Genomic DNA, 14474 nt, shown 5'->3' with positions numbered 1-14474 from the left:
ACCGGCTGCCGTGTAACACCGCTCCGCGGGACCCCCTGGCAGGGCCAGGACAGCCCTTCCAGCAGCAGGTAGACTCCCTTCCGCTTCCGGGGCCCGGGGCCTGCGTGAGCGGCTGCGTAGGACCACTGGCCCCCGCCTGAGCCGTGTCGCCCACATGGTCGCGTTTGGAGCCACCTCCCCAGAGGCTCGGAAGGATCCCCGCAGTTGCCACAGCACGCCCCCTCCCCATGCCCGGCTCACCCCTACACCTCTGCCTCTCCCCAGGCTGATAAGGACAACCTCTGGTTGTTACATCAACGTGACGTGGGGACTCTGGCTGCGGCCACCCCAGAGGGCTTGGGATCTGCTGTGACATCAGCACGCACGCAAACCGGATCCTGAAGAGCCGGCCGCCGGCTGGTCTCCCCGGGCCGCCCCCCGCCCCCCACCTCCTCCTCCTGCCGCCAGGTACAGAGGATAGGGCTGGACATTTGTCACACGAGAGTCCTGTGCTGCAGGCGGTGGGCTGGGCACTGCCACCGTGACACGCCCGCGCAGGGCGACAGGCTGTGAAACGTATCTTCTCTTCTCCCTTGATGGACTGTGCTCTTGGGCCATCAGGAGCTGTTTATAGAGTTGTGGTTTTTTGTTTCCATCCTTGGCATTTAGAGACCTTGTAAGCAACGGAATCCCCTAGAAGTAGCACGAGTGCAGGAAAGTCATGTCAGAGGCAGAAAAGGCAGTCGGGAGAAGGGCAGGGACTCCCGGACTAGGAGCTCCAACACCGCAGGGCGCTCTTTCTCAGTGTGGAAGGTTCCAGGCGCTCAGGCCAGCTGAGAGTCCTCGCCTGTGACCATGGCCATGGCTGCCCCACCCTCAGGCCTCCAATGGGTCCTCTCTCTTTCCGGGGTAAAAGTCCCAGGGAGAGATTCTGGTTGGGTCCGGGTCACGTGTCACCGGGACAGTGGCCCCAGATTGGGTCGTTCGTCCTCTCCTGAGACTGGGGGCAGGTCTGTGCCAGAGAAGGTAGCGTGGACTCAGCTGTGAGTCAGGTCCCCTCCCCGGGCAAGCACATGACATTTCCCCAGGGGCCATTTTTGCCATGGGACTGAAGGGTGAGGGCTGAAGGGGACGTGGGCCCAGCAGAGGTCTGTGCCTCAGTTTCTCAGTCTGACACAAGGGTTGGGTTTGGGGGCCCTTTCCAGGGGTCCTACTGGCTATTCAACCAGTTTTGGCCCCTCCCTGAACGAGCCAGCTTCTCAGAATATTGTCGTCTATGCCCTCCGCCCCGTGCCCCTAGTTTCCAACAGGCAGGGACCCAGGTCCCCTGCGGGACAGGCTTCCAGCCTTTTGGCCACAGCTCCCCCATCAAGTTTGGCGCCCGCCCCCAGACATGGCTGTGTGTCCCCGGGGTTCGCTCTCCCAGCAGCCTCACTGTCCTGGCCACACCAAATCCAAGAGTGGACTGTGTCCCAAGGTCAAGTCGGCTTCTGCTTCTGGTCAAGCGAGGAGTGCTGTCCAGCCCCGAGGCAGCCATTTCCCACTTTGAGTGCAGGGCAGGGTCTGGCTGGGGCTCCGCGTGGGCCGCTCCCGGATTTCTGGACAGAACAGTCGAGTCAGCTGCTCCCGTGACCGGCACTGTAAGGAGCTGGGAGCTGGGATCAGGTTCACAGATGAGCGGACAAGGATTCTCCAGAGCTTCCTGGCCTGACCGCAGCTCTCCGCCCCTGGCTTTGCCCGGCCCTCAGCAAGCTGTCAGCACCGCGGCCCAAGCCGGGCGTCCTTTGACAAACCCAGGTGTCCCTTTCCTGCCACCTCACAAGCGCTGTTCAAAGCATCTTTGTTCGAGGCGGGACTGGTGAAGCCGCAGCCCCGCCCTGGCCTCCTTAATCACCCCCTGGCCAGGCCCACACACCCCCAGTCCCTTTAAGCCCCCAGGTCCTGCCCCTGCCCAGTCAGCAGGGAGGGCACCGGCCATGCAGGTAAGAGCAGGGTTCAGGAGCAGCTGGCAGGCCATGGAAATAGGTCGGGGGGGCAGGGGCCAGGCTCCAGGGCTCCTGTGGAGGCCGGGGGTGCCCAAAGCTTGCAGGGGTTGGAGGACAGGCATGATCCCTGGGGTGCGGGGACAGGGAGGTGCATAGGACCTGTGCCCCTGGGATACGTCCAGGGCCAACCAGGGGCTGAGGGAACACAGAGGGCCTCTGGGGCCTGGGGCTAGGACCCTCCTCTCCTTGCAGGCACCGCCCGGAGTCCAGACCCTGAGCGGTGTCACCCTTCCCTGGCCCAGCTCTGAAGACAGAATGAGGGGGGCCTCCCGCCTTCAGCTTTTGCCGCTGCTGTTGCTGCTAGGTGGGTGTGGGGCAGGGGCTGGGGGCTGTTCCCAGTGTCCCGTGTTACCCCTCCCCGGCCTGGTTCCTCTAGAGCACTTTGGGGTTCCTAATCTCGGCTTCAAAGGTCCAGGTTCTCTCCGTCATGACCTTGGGCTCTCCGAGCTCACATGTGCCCATCTGCGTAAGGGGTACAAGTCCCCCCCCACCTCACAGTGCTCTGCGGAGGGTTAAGTCGGGTAACCTGTTGATTGCACAAAAGCCTGGCACCAGGTCGGTGCCACAAATGTGTTTCACCCTCCTTCCTAGTCTCTGACCTCCCTCCCTCTCCCTCTCCCTCTCCCCCTGTTATCTGACACCAAATTCATAATCCGGTCCCTTCCCTCCTTCCTCCCTCAGGAGCTCCTGGGACACCGGACTCCGCAGGTAAAGAAGCCTCCGAGCCCCTGGCGCCACCCCCTCCCTGACCTTGGCCCTGTGCCTCTCCGATCGCACGATCCCACGCGCCTGCCAGGCCCCCCCCCCCGGCCCCCGTCTTCCGCCCACCCTCGCACCCTCCTTGTCCCCTGCAGCCTGCGGGCAGCCCCAGGTGTCCAGTCGGATCGTGGGGGGCCGGGACGCCCGGGACGGACAGTGGCCGTGGCAGGCGAGCGTCCAGCACCGCGGGGCGCACGTGTGCGGGGGCTCGCTCATCGCCCCGCAGTGGGTGCTGACGGCGGCGCACTGCTTCCCGAGGTCAGCGGGGTGCGGGGGCGCCGCCAGGCCGGCTCCGGGGGATGCGGCGGCCCGGGGTGCCGCGGGGACCGGGGAGGGGCCGCCGTCCGCAGCGCCGCCCCTGTCCCGCAGGCGGGTGCTGCCGTCGGAGTACCGCGTGCGCCTAGGGGCGCTGCGCCTGGGTCCCGCCTCGCCCCGCGCGCTCTCGGCGCCCGTGCGCAGGGTGCTGCTCCCCCCGGACTACTCGGAGGGTGGCGGCCGCGGCGACCTGGCGCTGCTGCAGCTGAGCCTTCCGGTGCCCCTGAGCGCCCGCATCCAGCCCGTCTGTCTGCCCGAGCCCGGGGCCCGCCCACCGCTCCGAGCGCCCTGCTGGGTCACTGGCTGGGGCAGCCTCCAGCCCGGAGGTGAGGCAGCGGGGGTTGGGGGAGGGACAGGGGATCCTCCTCCACCTCCCTCTGACCGGGAGCCCCCCACTCTCCCAATCCGGGACCCAGCGAGACCTCCAGGGACCCAGACCTCCTCCCGGTCAGACAGGCGGGTCCCACCACTCCTGCTTCCTGCCTCGCCCTCTCCCGGCTCCTATAGTCCCCCTTCCTCCCCCCAGTGCCACTCCCAGAGTGGCGACCTCTGCAGGGAGTAAGGGTGCCGCTGCTGGACGCGCGCACCTGTGACCGCCTCTATCACGTGGGCACCAGCGTGCCCAGAGCGGAGCACATAGTGCTGCCCGGGAACCTGTGTGCCGGCTACGTCGAGGGCCACAAAGATGCCTGCCAGGTGCGGGAAGCTGCCTGGAGCCCCTGGAACCCGGCTCCCGTCCCAGCTCCCTAGAACCCAAGACCGAGGGGCTGCACCTCCTGGCCCCCAACCCCCAGAAATGCCATCCCAGATCTTCAAAGGGCTGAGATCTAAGCCCGACTTTCTCCTGCAGGGTGACTCTGGGGGACCCCTGACCTGTGTGACGTCTGGGCGCTGGGTCCTGGTGGGTGTGGTGAGCTGGGGCAAGGGCTGTGCCCTGCCCAACCGTCCAGGTGTCTACACCAATGTGGCCACTTACAGCCCCTGGATTCGGGCTCGCCTCAGCCTCTAATGCAGTGAGCTGGAGCCAGAGGCTGGGGTCCCTCTGAGGACCTGCACGTTCCCTCCCACCTTGCCCCTTCCCACTTAAGGCTCGTAAGCCTTAGAAAGCTGCGGGCCATCCGTCTCTCCATCCCCTGCCTCCTCCTTGGAGCTCACCAAACCCTAGCTGCCAGCCCTCCTCCTGGAGCCTCCCCTGCGTCCCTGGGTCTCACACTCCTCCTTCCCCGTCCTGCTCACTTTTACCCTTCTCTGCTCCAGCCAGGGGCCTGGGCACCCAGAGGCGGGCAAGCCAGCTGGTGCCCGGTCTGGCCCGTGTGCCTGCCTTTTTCTGGAGGAAGTCAGGGAAATTCAAAGTGTGAGAGGGATTCAGCCCCAGAGAGATGATTCTCCATTGCTGGCTTTGAACATGGAGGAGCTGCGGGCGAGGAGCCACAGGAGAGCGGCCTCCGGGAGCGGAGGGCAGCCCCCGGCGGCGGACAGCCAGCAGGGGGCACCTCCGTGCCCTGACTGCAAGGAAGGGAAGCTGGCCGACAACCTGAATGAGCTTGGGACCCAGTTCTCCCCACAGCCTCCAGAGGAGCGCCCCCCCCCACCCCGCCCACCCCGCGTCAGCGTGCCCACCAGACCAAGCCCTTGAACCCAGCGGAGCCCACCCAGACCTCTGGCCTGCAGAGTTATGACTTAATAAATTTGTGTTTGGTTCAGGCCGCCATGTTGCTGGTCTTTTACTAATCAGCAACAGAAAACATACAGATTGTGCCCTGTTGTACTGGGGTCTGGGTGGGCGCGCCATGTGCTCTGAAAGGCTCAGGGGCCTCGGCACCTGGCATCATGCCCTCTGGGCCGGGAGCCCCCAGGCAGGCCTGGCCAGAACTCCTGCTGTGCCTGATTGGTTCCGTTGTTATAACCATACTTCCGGGGAGGGTCTGGGGCTGTGTCCTCCCCGTGGCAGGGGCCCACAGACCCAGGACCACCCCCCCCCCCGCCCTGCATCTGGCCCTTTGCAGCTTCCTGCCCACCCTTGTGTGCCTGGGACCTGGGTCCAGTCCCCTCCCTGCCATCTCCTCATTCCCAGGCCAAAGACCATCCATCCCAATAGATACAGCTCAGTTTCTAGAACTGCAGAAGGAACAAGAAATGGAACAAACCCTGGAAACCCCAAAGCCTAATCTTTGGAGCTACGAGGGCCAGTGGAGGAATGGGATGGGGGAGGCCATCATCAAAGGTGCAGCCTGGCGGGGCAGGCCTGAGCCATGCGGGGCAGGCCATCCATCTGGGGTAGAGCTTCACCGCCCTTGGGGGGTGGTTATCGGGGAGCAGGGCGTCCAGAATGGGGCTTGTCTGTGGACATGTCAGCAAGGGGACCCTGGTGACCGCTGCTGGGTGATGCCGACCATCCTCGGTGGCTCCCTCAGTCTGGAGCCAGCTGAGGGGCCTTCCCCAGGACGCCTCCCAAGACACTGAGGTGGGAACAAGCCAGGGGCCGGGAGCCAGTCTGCTTCAGCCTGGGACTCGCTGTGACTTGAGTAAAGGGTCCGCATTCAGAGAGCCCTGTGTTTCTGAAGCACGAACTGGGAGCTAAACATGGGAGTCCGGAAGCCACAGAAACAGGATCTGGGCGTGGAAGGGAAGGTCAGGGAATGAGAAGAGGTCAGCTACTCCTCATCAAGCCCTTACGAGATGCCATGCAGAGAGCTTTGTTGCACCGTCTCATGGGATCCTCACCTGACACCCATTTGCCAGATGAGAAAGCTAAGGCCCAAAGGCACGTGGCTGCTAGATGGCAGACTGGGATTCCAACCCAGGTGGTCTGATCGTGGAGGCAGCTGGAACGGCAGGGGCGGGGTCACAATTGCCTCTCCACGTGCTGCCCCCTAGCACGGGCTCCGGCCCCTTCCGGCCCCTTCCGGCCGCACCAGCTCCATGAGGCTGGGCAGGCGGCAGGTCTTGGCCCAGCCGACTCAGGGGCACCGGGCCCTGTGCTGGAGCATCCCGTCTGTCTGCAAGGTCAGTGGGGGCGTGGGGGTAACCTGGCCCTGCATCAGCCACAGCTGCCTGACCTACCAGGTGACAGGCTGGGAGGCTGTGCAGCCCGGAGGGGAGCACCCGGGGCGGCAAGGGTGGTCCTGGGAGGTCTCAAGCATGGGGGACGCTGTGCTCCTGTCTAAGGCAGGCGCTTCCTGGCTGTCCACCGACTCTAGTTGGGGATGCTGCAAGCAGACGGCCCAGCCTCCCCCAAGAGTTCCGACTTGGCCTCGGTTTCCCCTCTGTCCTCTGAATTGCTACCACCCACCATGTCGGGGCTGCCGGGAGGGCTAAGCGGACGGCTGAGGCCCCCGCCCTTCTGCCCACTAAGCCTACATGCTGTGCTTTGCACGAGCGTGCTCTCGCTCGCTCTCAGGACACCCGGGAGGTGCCCTCGTTTTCAAGTTCACGCGTGGGGAGACAGGCCCAGAGAGGTTAAGCAGCGTGAGGCCCGTAGCCCGTAAGCGGTGAAGCTAGGTTGCAGCTGGGCAACTGACTCAGGCCCCACACCCAGTTGTGCGTCTTCCCTTGTGGCCAGGACAGTAGTCGTGAAACACTCTACAAATGGGAGGCACGCTTCGTAACTACCGGTGATGACAATTACTAATCAACGTTTAACACAAAAAGGAGGGGAAGGCCCACTAGGTCGAGGCCCCGCCAGCTTAGTCTGGAGGCCAGAGAAGGGTCCCTGTCATGAGCGTTGGGTGGTTGAGGTGAGGGGGCAGAAAGGGCCCAGACAGCCTTCCTGTGCAGAGAACCAAGAGCAGTGGGCCGGCCAGCTCACCCACCATCTTGAGGTTCTGGTGCCATCCGTCATGGCCCCAGTGAAGCCGCAGAGCGGGGGCTGGAGGTCAGCCCCCACTCCCCCTCAAGCCCCTCCTGAGCCCACTCCCACGGCAGGAGACATCCTTGCAAGGCCTACAGTCCACCCCCTACAACCGACCCACCAGGTCTGCAGCACCGTGGGGTTCACAGAGACACCCAGAGGGGTAGGACTCATGGCGGGCAAGGCCCCTGCCCTTCTCGCCACCTCCCCTAGGCTGGGTGACCTCTGACAGCAGAGACCGCCGGAATTGGACACCAGTCATTACCCAAACCCTTGCACTGTGCCGTGTGCGTTGGCTCATTAATGCTCCCCAGTGCCTTATGGAATCCAGCTGTGTGTCCGTCCCCTTCGAGGATGGGACAACGGGTGGAGGCTCAGTGCCGTGCCAGAGATCACAGTTAACGAGCTGATATTTGACCCAGGTGGTCTGCCCGAGGGTGGGTGGAGACAGGCGTGAGTCTCGGAGGGATGGAGTGTGGGCCCACTCAGGGGGACTCCCGGTAGGCATCCTGAGCTGTGACACCAGCAGGGGTAAAGCCAACAAGGCAGGTGTGTATGTGGCAACAGGGCCCAGAGTCAGGACAATATGCCCAGGTGCAGCCGGGTCACAATATCCTAGGTGGAGAGGAGGCCCCTCCTTTCCCCGCACCCTGGGCTCTTTTTTTTTTTTTTTTAAACATTTATTTTTGAGAGAGAGAGACAAAGAATCCCAAGCAGGCTCCAGACTCAGAGCTGTCAGCACGGAGCCCAACGTGAGGCTCGAACCCACAAACCACAAGATCATGACCTGAGCCAAAGTTGGACGCTTACCGCCTGAGCCACCCAGGCGCCCCTTTGGACTCCATCTTTAACTGGCACATTCTGGGAGGTCTGCTGGATGCCTCTGAGAGCGTGACTGGCCTCCCATGGTCCGTCCACATCCCTTCCCTGCCCCATGCTCTCCCTCTTCAGCAGTACAGGATCTAAAGCCTCCAAATCTCTGTGCACAAAGATGCTGAGGTTAAGATGGAAATCTCTGACCTGAGCCGAGGACCCGCCACGTCAGTTACTTGTCCACAGCCTCCTGACTCAGGTGATGAAGTCAAGGTCAGCCAGGGGCCGGGGAGCTAGCAGGGAGCAGGGGCTGCCTAGGCTCAGAGAGGGAAGAGTCACAGGAGGGGAAAGGGCCTGAGGCGGCTCCAGAGAGCCAGGGGCTAGAACTCAAAAATGACAATAATTATGTTCACAGTGTTAGAAACCTCTGTTGAGTACCAATTCTTTTTTTTTTTAATTTTTTTTTCAACGTTTTTAATTTATTTTTGGGACAGAGAGAGACAGAGCATGAACGGGGGAGGGGCAGAGAGAGAGGGAGACACAGAATCGGAAACAGGCTCCAGGCTCCGAGCCATCAGCCCAGAGCCTGACGCGGGGCTCGAACTCACGGACCGCGAGATCGTGACCTGGCTGAAGTCGGACGCTCAACCGACTGCGCCACCCAGGCGCCCCTGAGTACCAATTCTTGATGAAAATGTACACACTTGACAAACAGCCATTCCTCGCATCTTAAAGAAGAGGCCATTAGACTTTGGCGAGTTTTATCACCCAAAGCTGCAGTCAGCGCCGAGAGCAAGGATTTGAATCCCTCGTGGCCTGAGGCCAGAGCCTGCGTGTGAAAAATTAGTAAACGGAAACCTCGTTTAGTCGGGAGGCCAGTAGAGGGAGTTCTCAGCATCGCAGCCCAAGCTGGGACCGCAGGTGGGTGCTCTTCACCAACCCGACGGGGAAGGTTTCCTCCTCCCTTGGCAACGGCTCCGCCAATGAGAGGCTCTCAGCCCAGCCAATGAAAAGCCAGTATACTTAGACCTCCCACTGTATGCCAATGAACTTTGCTTACGACAGCCCTGTTGCTCCTTGATGACAGTCTCCTTGGTCTCTGCGCTTGCCTATAGCCTTGCTGAAGCTTGCTTGTTGTGGATTGTAACTGTCTGGTATCCCCGGATAAGCCCAGTTTTGCTGGTGAAATAACTCATTTTTTATTTCCTAAGGTTAACAGTTGTCAGTCACCAGCTTGATCCAGGGCCAAGGCAGCAGCACCTTCAGATTCTGCCCCCTCTCGAGAATTCTCAAATTGCAGCCCTGCAACTGCACAGCTGTTTGGCATCCGAGGCCTTCCACCTGCTCACGGGGCGCCCTGAGCCTGACACGTCCTCAGGGACCCAGCTGAGGCGCTCTCCCTCCAAGGGGCTGGTTACGCAAGAGAAAAAAGCCTCATTTTTTTCTCGCTCTAGTGTAACTGCAATCTGGGGCAAGGCAGGACAGTGTCCCACCACCCGGGGAAGTAAGGTGTAGGCGTCGGTAGGGCAGCCGGCTAGGGAAATCAAGCCTACAGGCCCTCCCAGAGCCCAAGTGGACCTAGGGTCCCTGGGTCGGGGGTCTCCTCTTTCCTCCGTCCCTCGGGCGAACCATCTAGCACCGTACCTTGCTTTTCCGCGGAAGTTCGCCGGGCCCCTCCCTAACCCAGGGAGCAGCTTCCTGGGGTCCTTCCAGGCCACAAAAGCCCGGCCCAGGCTGGGCGTGGAAAATGGGGACAGCCCACCCATGGAGGTAGCCGGAAGGTCCAGAATTATCACCCCCTCAGGATGGACGGCAGGAGGCGCTCGCCCTCACACGGCAGCCCAGGTCGCGCTGAGACGCAAAAGTCCTGCCGCCCCGATGACCAGGATGCACAACATTCACTGACTCTTCCTGGGATGGGGGGATACGCTACGCTCGCCAAGTCATTCCCCAACGTCCCCCAAAGAGGGCTGAGCCTGCGCCCAGACTGCTCCCTGACTGCGACAGGAGCGCCTCGGCCTTGCCACTCCCAAGATGGCGCCACTACCTGCCGCTTCAGGTCTCTGCCCCACTCTCCACGCCACGGCGCCGAGATGGCGGCCGGACGCGCGGTCTGACCGAGCCGCCGGCACATCACTTAAAATGGCGGCCGCTGGGCGGGGCGGCCGGGCGCGAGGCACGCTGGGGCGGGCGCGCGGGTTGCCGGGAACGGGGCGGAGCGCGGCCGCGCCGGCGCGTCGAGGGGGGACAGGCAGCCGCCGCGATGGTGAGCGGGCGCGGGGGGAGGGGCGCCGGGCCGGGGCCGCCGGGGGCGCCGGGGGCGCCGGGCCGGGGGCGGCGGGCCGCATGGGGCGGGGGGTGGGGAGGACTGGGCTCTGCGTTCACGCCGGCCCTCCGCCCCCCAGGACGTGTTCCTCATGATCAGGCGCCACAAGACCACCATCTTCACGGACGCCAAGGAGTCGAGCACCGTGTTCGAGCTGAAGCGCATCGTCGAGGGCATCCTCAAGCGGCCGCCCGACGAGCAGCGGCTGTACAAGGTGCGGCCGCGGGCGGGCTTTGGGCGGGGGCCGGGCTGGCGCCGCGCGGCGGCCGCGTCGTTGTTGTCAACAGTGGCCGGAACTCCCCCGCGTGGAGGCGAGGCGGCCTCGGGGGCGCGCGGGCTCCTGACAGCCCTGCTGTGCGTCCAGGAAACTGAGGCTGGGGAGGCGGCCACTGAGCCCAAGGTCGGATTTGAACTCCGTTGCCCTTAATCCTCCGCAGGCCCATCAGAATCGCACCCCTGCACCTCCTCTGCTTATTACAGACAGTTGGAGGGTGTCACGATGAGTAAAGTCCTCGCCCAACCGCTGTATTACTTCCCAGCTTTCTGCGGATGCTCTAACAGCCCCTCCTCCCTACCTCCTTTAGAAACCAACTGCAGAATTGTTCAGCTCCGGTGGCTTGGGGTTCTCGTTGGGGAAATGCGTTGTATTGGCCCCTGATTCGGGTGTTCCGCAGCATGGGGTCCCCCCACCTAAGTGCGTTGATGCGATTCTGGCTGGAAAGGAGGAAGCTGGCCTTTCACTCCAGACTTTTCTCCCTGCTGCCTGTGCTTCTTCACATACTGTGTTCCGTGCTTTCTGTGTGTCTTTCGCTCAGTGAATCCTCCTGGCTGCCCTACAAGGTGGGAATTTCAGTAATTCCCACCTTACAGCTAAACTTCACATCAAAAAGATGAAACGCTTTGTCCCAGGTGGCAGAGCTGGGATTCAAATCAAGCCTGCCTGTGGACAGACTGCGTCACTGACTCTTGAAATCAGATTTTCCTGCAGTTTGGGGTGAAAAAAAAAAAAAGATTCCAGAGCCCTAACCCTGGGAGTTTCGGATTTGGAAAGTCTTGGGCGTAGCCCTGGAAACTGTGTTTGACACACTTGGGTGGTCCTGGCCCATATTTGGGTCTGTCTTCCCTGAATCCTGACATCCAGGGAAGTCTCTGGGACTTGCCCGTCCTGGGGCCTCTTGTAACACCTTGCCCACCTCTCTCCCCAGGATGACCAACTTCTGGATGATGGCAAGACACTGGGAGAGTGCGGCTTCACCAGTCAGACGGCACGGCCGCAGGCCCCAGCCACCGTGGGGCTGGCCTTCCGGGCAGGTGAGTGAGGCTGTCAGGCAGGGTGGAACAGACGAAGGGGTCGCAGGGGAGCCTGCTCTTGGCTCCTCCCCGCCTCCAGGGCATTGTGTTCCCCAGTCCACAAAGCGTAGGTGGTATCTTGTGATAGTGTGTGTGTTTCTCCACAAAGGAGAAAAAAAAAGAAAATGAGACGCTTGTAGAAATTGAAATCTACTTCGCCGGGGATTCTAATGTCTCTCCCTAGTCATGTTTACAGAGGTCTTAGTGAGTACTGGGCCGTCTGCTCTGCATTTTATCTCCGTTCCATTTAAAACACTCCTTAGCCTGCGCGGTAAGCACTGCTATCCTCACTTTGGAGACGTGGACACTGGGGCTTGCCGGCTGTCACGACTCAGATGCCGACTGCCACGACCTTTGTAGGACATCACTTAGTCCCCCAGCATCTCTGTGCATGCCACACTTGTGCCCATTTTCAGGTTGAGTAACTGAGCCCAGGGAGGTTAGGTCGCTTGCTGGGACTGCCAGAGCCAGAGTTCGTGTCTAGCCCCTGCCTGCCCCAGAGACTGTGCTGTGTGATCGACCACATGCCCCCCTGCCTGCTGTTTAGAAACCTGAGGGAGTGGCTCACTCCCCTCCAGTATACCTCCTTCCCCCAAGAGAGGTTTGAATTTTATTCTTGGTCTCTGGAAACATGAACGAAAGTTCTACGTGGTATGTTTTCATGACTGTGTACCTGGGGCTGTGTGGATGGCTGGGTAAACTTTGTTGATGAGTAATTATTTTTCTGGCTTCTTGTGAGAAAACTAGCAAGGGCTGCAGAGGGAGTCCAGCAGTGTGCCACTTGCCAGTTTCGTAAGGATCCCTGTGCCAGGCCTCAGCAGCCATGTCCTTGGGTGGCTGCTTCACACGCCCCCCCCCCCCCCCCCCCGCCCCCCCGACTGGAGCTCCTGTCTCCATAGAGGGGTGCAACACATAGGCCAGTCTCAGAGGCAGCCTGAGCCCCCATGCACCACAGGCCTTGGCCTGTGAGTGCTTAGCAGATGGAAGTCTTAGGGGCTTTTCTGTGGGTTCCCTCTGACCCTCACAGCGATGCTGAGGCAGGTACAGGGCTGGTCCAGACCTCTCCCATTCTGCTTCTGAAGCCAAGGCTGGACTGCGTTCTGGAAGTAGCAGCCCTGCTTTTACTGAACAAAGGCATTTTTGTGTAGGCTTGCAGACACCCTTGGAAGATGTTGATAGACCTATTTTTTGATGGAAAAATCACAACAGAGGGAGTGTCCCCCCGGCCCCGACTCTAGTTTATGGCATTGAATGTGGGGGTGCCTAGACCCTGGGTGGCACCCCCTCCTCAGGCAGGGGATCGTTTTCTTGACAGAGTAAACAGTATGGACTGAAGCGGCTGTTCTTTGCTTCTCCCACGGACTACTTTTGTTGCGGAAGTACACTTGTGGGTGCGTAATTGTGTCCTCGTTTAGTTCTTGTGATGACAAGACGATTCTATCCAACTGGCTACTCAGTGAGGGAAAGGAGTGTTGAATAGCATCATCCAGACCATTTCCAAAAAATGGGAGAGGTGACGAAAGCAAGAATGGTCACTGCAGACTTACGGCTTGGGGGAGTTCGTTGCTATGCTGGGCCGGGTGTCTTCAGCGCTGCTGACATTTGGGGCTGGAGAATTCGGAGTGGTGCTGTGCACTCCAAGGTGTTGAGCATCTCTGGCCCCTACTAGAGATGGTCAGATACCCACTCTCCCAAGGTGTCCGTTGCTAGGCTTGGCCGGCTTTCCCGAGGGGCCTAACAGGTTAAGAACCCTGAGCCAGGTGGAGAGAATAGTGTCCCTGTTAGAAGAAAGTGCAGGAGAGAAGTTACAAAACGGGACTTGCTCTGCGCTGAGGTGACAGCAGAAACAAGACGGGAGCCCTTCTGCAGCCGCTGTTCTCTAGTTGGGGGAAAGCATGTGGTCAAAGGGAACAGGACTCTTTGTGGCTGGTGGTAGGTGAATGCTCCTGAAGCAATGCACAGGCATTGGGCTGCGGGGACTGTTTTTATAGAAGGGCTGGGGAAGGTTTCTCTGAGGTGACGTTGGGGTTGATCTGGATGGCAGGCTAGGGGCCAGCAAATGTGAAGCTCCTAAAACAGGAAGGAAGAGCTTGATACGGGAACACAAGAGACAGACAAACGTGACGACTTGAGATTTTATTCAGAGTATGACGGGATGCCGTTGGAAGGTTTGAGGCAGGGAAAGAACGGGCTGGCTTAAGCTTAAAAATCAGTGCTTGGTGTAGAGGAGGTATGAATGGAACAGTGAGTTGGGGCTGATTGAGGGGAGACAAGTAGGTGGACACAGGCCAGCCCACAGGCTCACCCTTAGGGGCACAGGGTGAGGAGGACCCCCAGGGATGGCTGGGCTAGATAGGAGGGGGTCAGGTTGCTGGAAGGCATCCCAGTAGGATCACAGAGTCCAGGCAGTTAGGCAGGCCGGCCAGGACCAGGGAGACTCACTTCGCAGAGGTGGGAATTGGTGTGGAGGTCGCCCAGAAGCCGGGTGGCTGCTCCCTCCAGCTCTCCCCACCACTCCCCTGTCCACCAGATGACGCTTTCGAGGCCCTGCGGATCGAGCCCTTCTCCAGTCCGCCGGAGCTGCCCGATGTGATGAAGCCACAGGACTCAGGAAGCAGCGCCAATGAACAAGCGGTGCAGTGAGAGGGCTCCTGGCCCGCCCCCGGTGCCCCCCCCCCCCCCCAATAAAAGAGATTTGGGCGTCTGCCTGGTTGCTGCCTTTTTCTGCGCACCCTCTCCTGACTCAGGCATCACCTTCCCTGGGACGGGGTCTGCTCCCCTGCAAGGCTCCTCCTCAGCCCCGTGTACTTGCGAGGCTGGCCATGGCTGTGGGACCGACCCCCAAGCTCCTTGGGTCCCTGCTGTCACACCCACTCGAGCCTGCCCCTCCGGCTGGGAACCCAGAGCCCCAGGCCAGCCTTCTGCTCAGCCTGGGGACAGAGGTTCCTTCTATGACTTCCAGCAAGCAGGCTTGCTCAGGCTCTGGCGCAGCCTCTGGGCTGAGGGGCAGAGGCCAAAATGTCAGTCAGCCAGTGTG

General features: G+C 61.1%; 2 protein-coding genes and 1 long non-coding RNA gene across 3 annotated transcripts; 2 read left to right on the top strand and 1 right to left on the bottom strand.

The window, feature by feature from the left end:
• Window positions 1-2027: 2027 nt before the first annotated feature.
• On the top strand, window positions 2028-4757 carry LOC131501645 (serine protease 33-like). The gene is made up of 5 exons (XM_058711962.1): window positions 2028-2364; window positions 2879-3041; window positions 3153-3424; window positions 3625-3794; window positions 3949-4757. Exons 1-5 carry the CDS (start codon window positions 2280-2282, stop codon window positions 4105-4107), a joined length of 849 nt encoding a protein of 282 aa, XP_058567945.1. The 5' UTR covers window positions 2028-2279; the 3' UTR covers window positions 4108-4757.
• A 4178-nt stretch (window positions 4758-8935) lies between these two features.
• On the bottom strand, window positions 8936-9883 carry LOC131501363 (uncharacterized). Its single transcript, XR_009256765.1, has 2 exons — window positions 9809-9883; window positions 8936-9171 (listed from the first exon to the last, which is right to left on the bottom strand). It is a non-coding gene; the product is annotated as an uncharacterized LOC131501363 (long non-coding RNA).
• Window positions 9884-9936: 53 nt separating this feature from the next.
• ELOB (elongin B) lies at window positions 9937-14144 on the top strand. Its single transcript, XM_058711401.1, has 4 exons — window positions 9937-10027; window positions 10167-10301; window positions 11293-11398; window positions 13968-14144. The coding sequence occupies exons 1-4, from the start codon at window positions 10025-10027 to the stop codon at window positions 14078-14080; spliced, it is 357 nt and encodes a 118-aa protein (XP_058567384.1). The 5' UTR covers window positions 9937-10024; the 3' UTR covers window positions 14081-14144.
• Window positions 14145-14474: the final 330 nt, after the last annotated feature.

Source organism: Neofelis nebulosa, chromosome 18 (genome assembly GCF_028018385.1).
Source record: "Neofelis nebulosa isolate mNeoNeb1 chromosome 18, mNeoNeb1.pri, whole genome shotgun sequence".
In the NCBI taxonomy this organism is placed as follows: domain Eukaryota; kingdom Metazoa; phylum Chordata; class Mammalia; order Carnivora; family Felidae; genus Neofelis; species Neofelis nebulosa.
This window is presented reverse-complemented; position numbering and strand designations above follow the sequence as displayed.

What these genes read in the sequence shown, in the direction of transcription:
- LOC131501645 (XM_058711962.1), top strand. Translation starts at nt 2,280, where the DNA reads ATGAGGGGGGCCTCCCGCCTTCAGCTTTTGCCGCTGCTGTTGCTGCTA. An exon ending in GGGCAGCCTCCAGCCCGGAG is followed by an intron (nt 3,425 to 3,624) that starts GTGAGGCAGCGG and finishes TCCTCCCCCCAG; the next exon opens with TGCCACTCCCAGAGTGGCGA. An exon ending in GCCACAAAGATGCCTGCCAG is followed by an intron (nt 3,795 to 3,948) that starts GTGCGGGAAGCT and finishes TTTCTCCTGCAG; the next exon opens with GGTGACTCTGGGGGACCCCT.
- ELOB (XM_058711401.1), top strand. An exon ending in ACGAGCAGCGGCTGTACAAG is followed by an intron (nt 10,302 to 11,292) that starts GTGCGGCCGCGG and finishes CTCTCTCCCCAG; the next exon opens with GATGACCAACTTCTGGATGA. An exon ending in GGGGCTGGCCTTCCGGGCAG is followed by an intron (nt 11,399 to 13,967) that starts GTGAGTGAGGCT and finishes CCTGTCCACCAG; the next exon opens with ATGACGCTTTCGAGGCCCTG.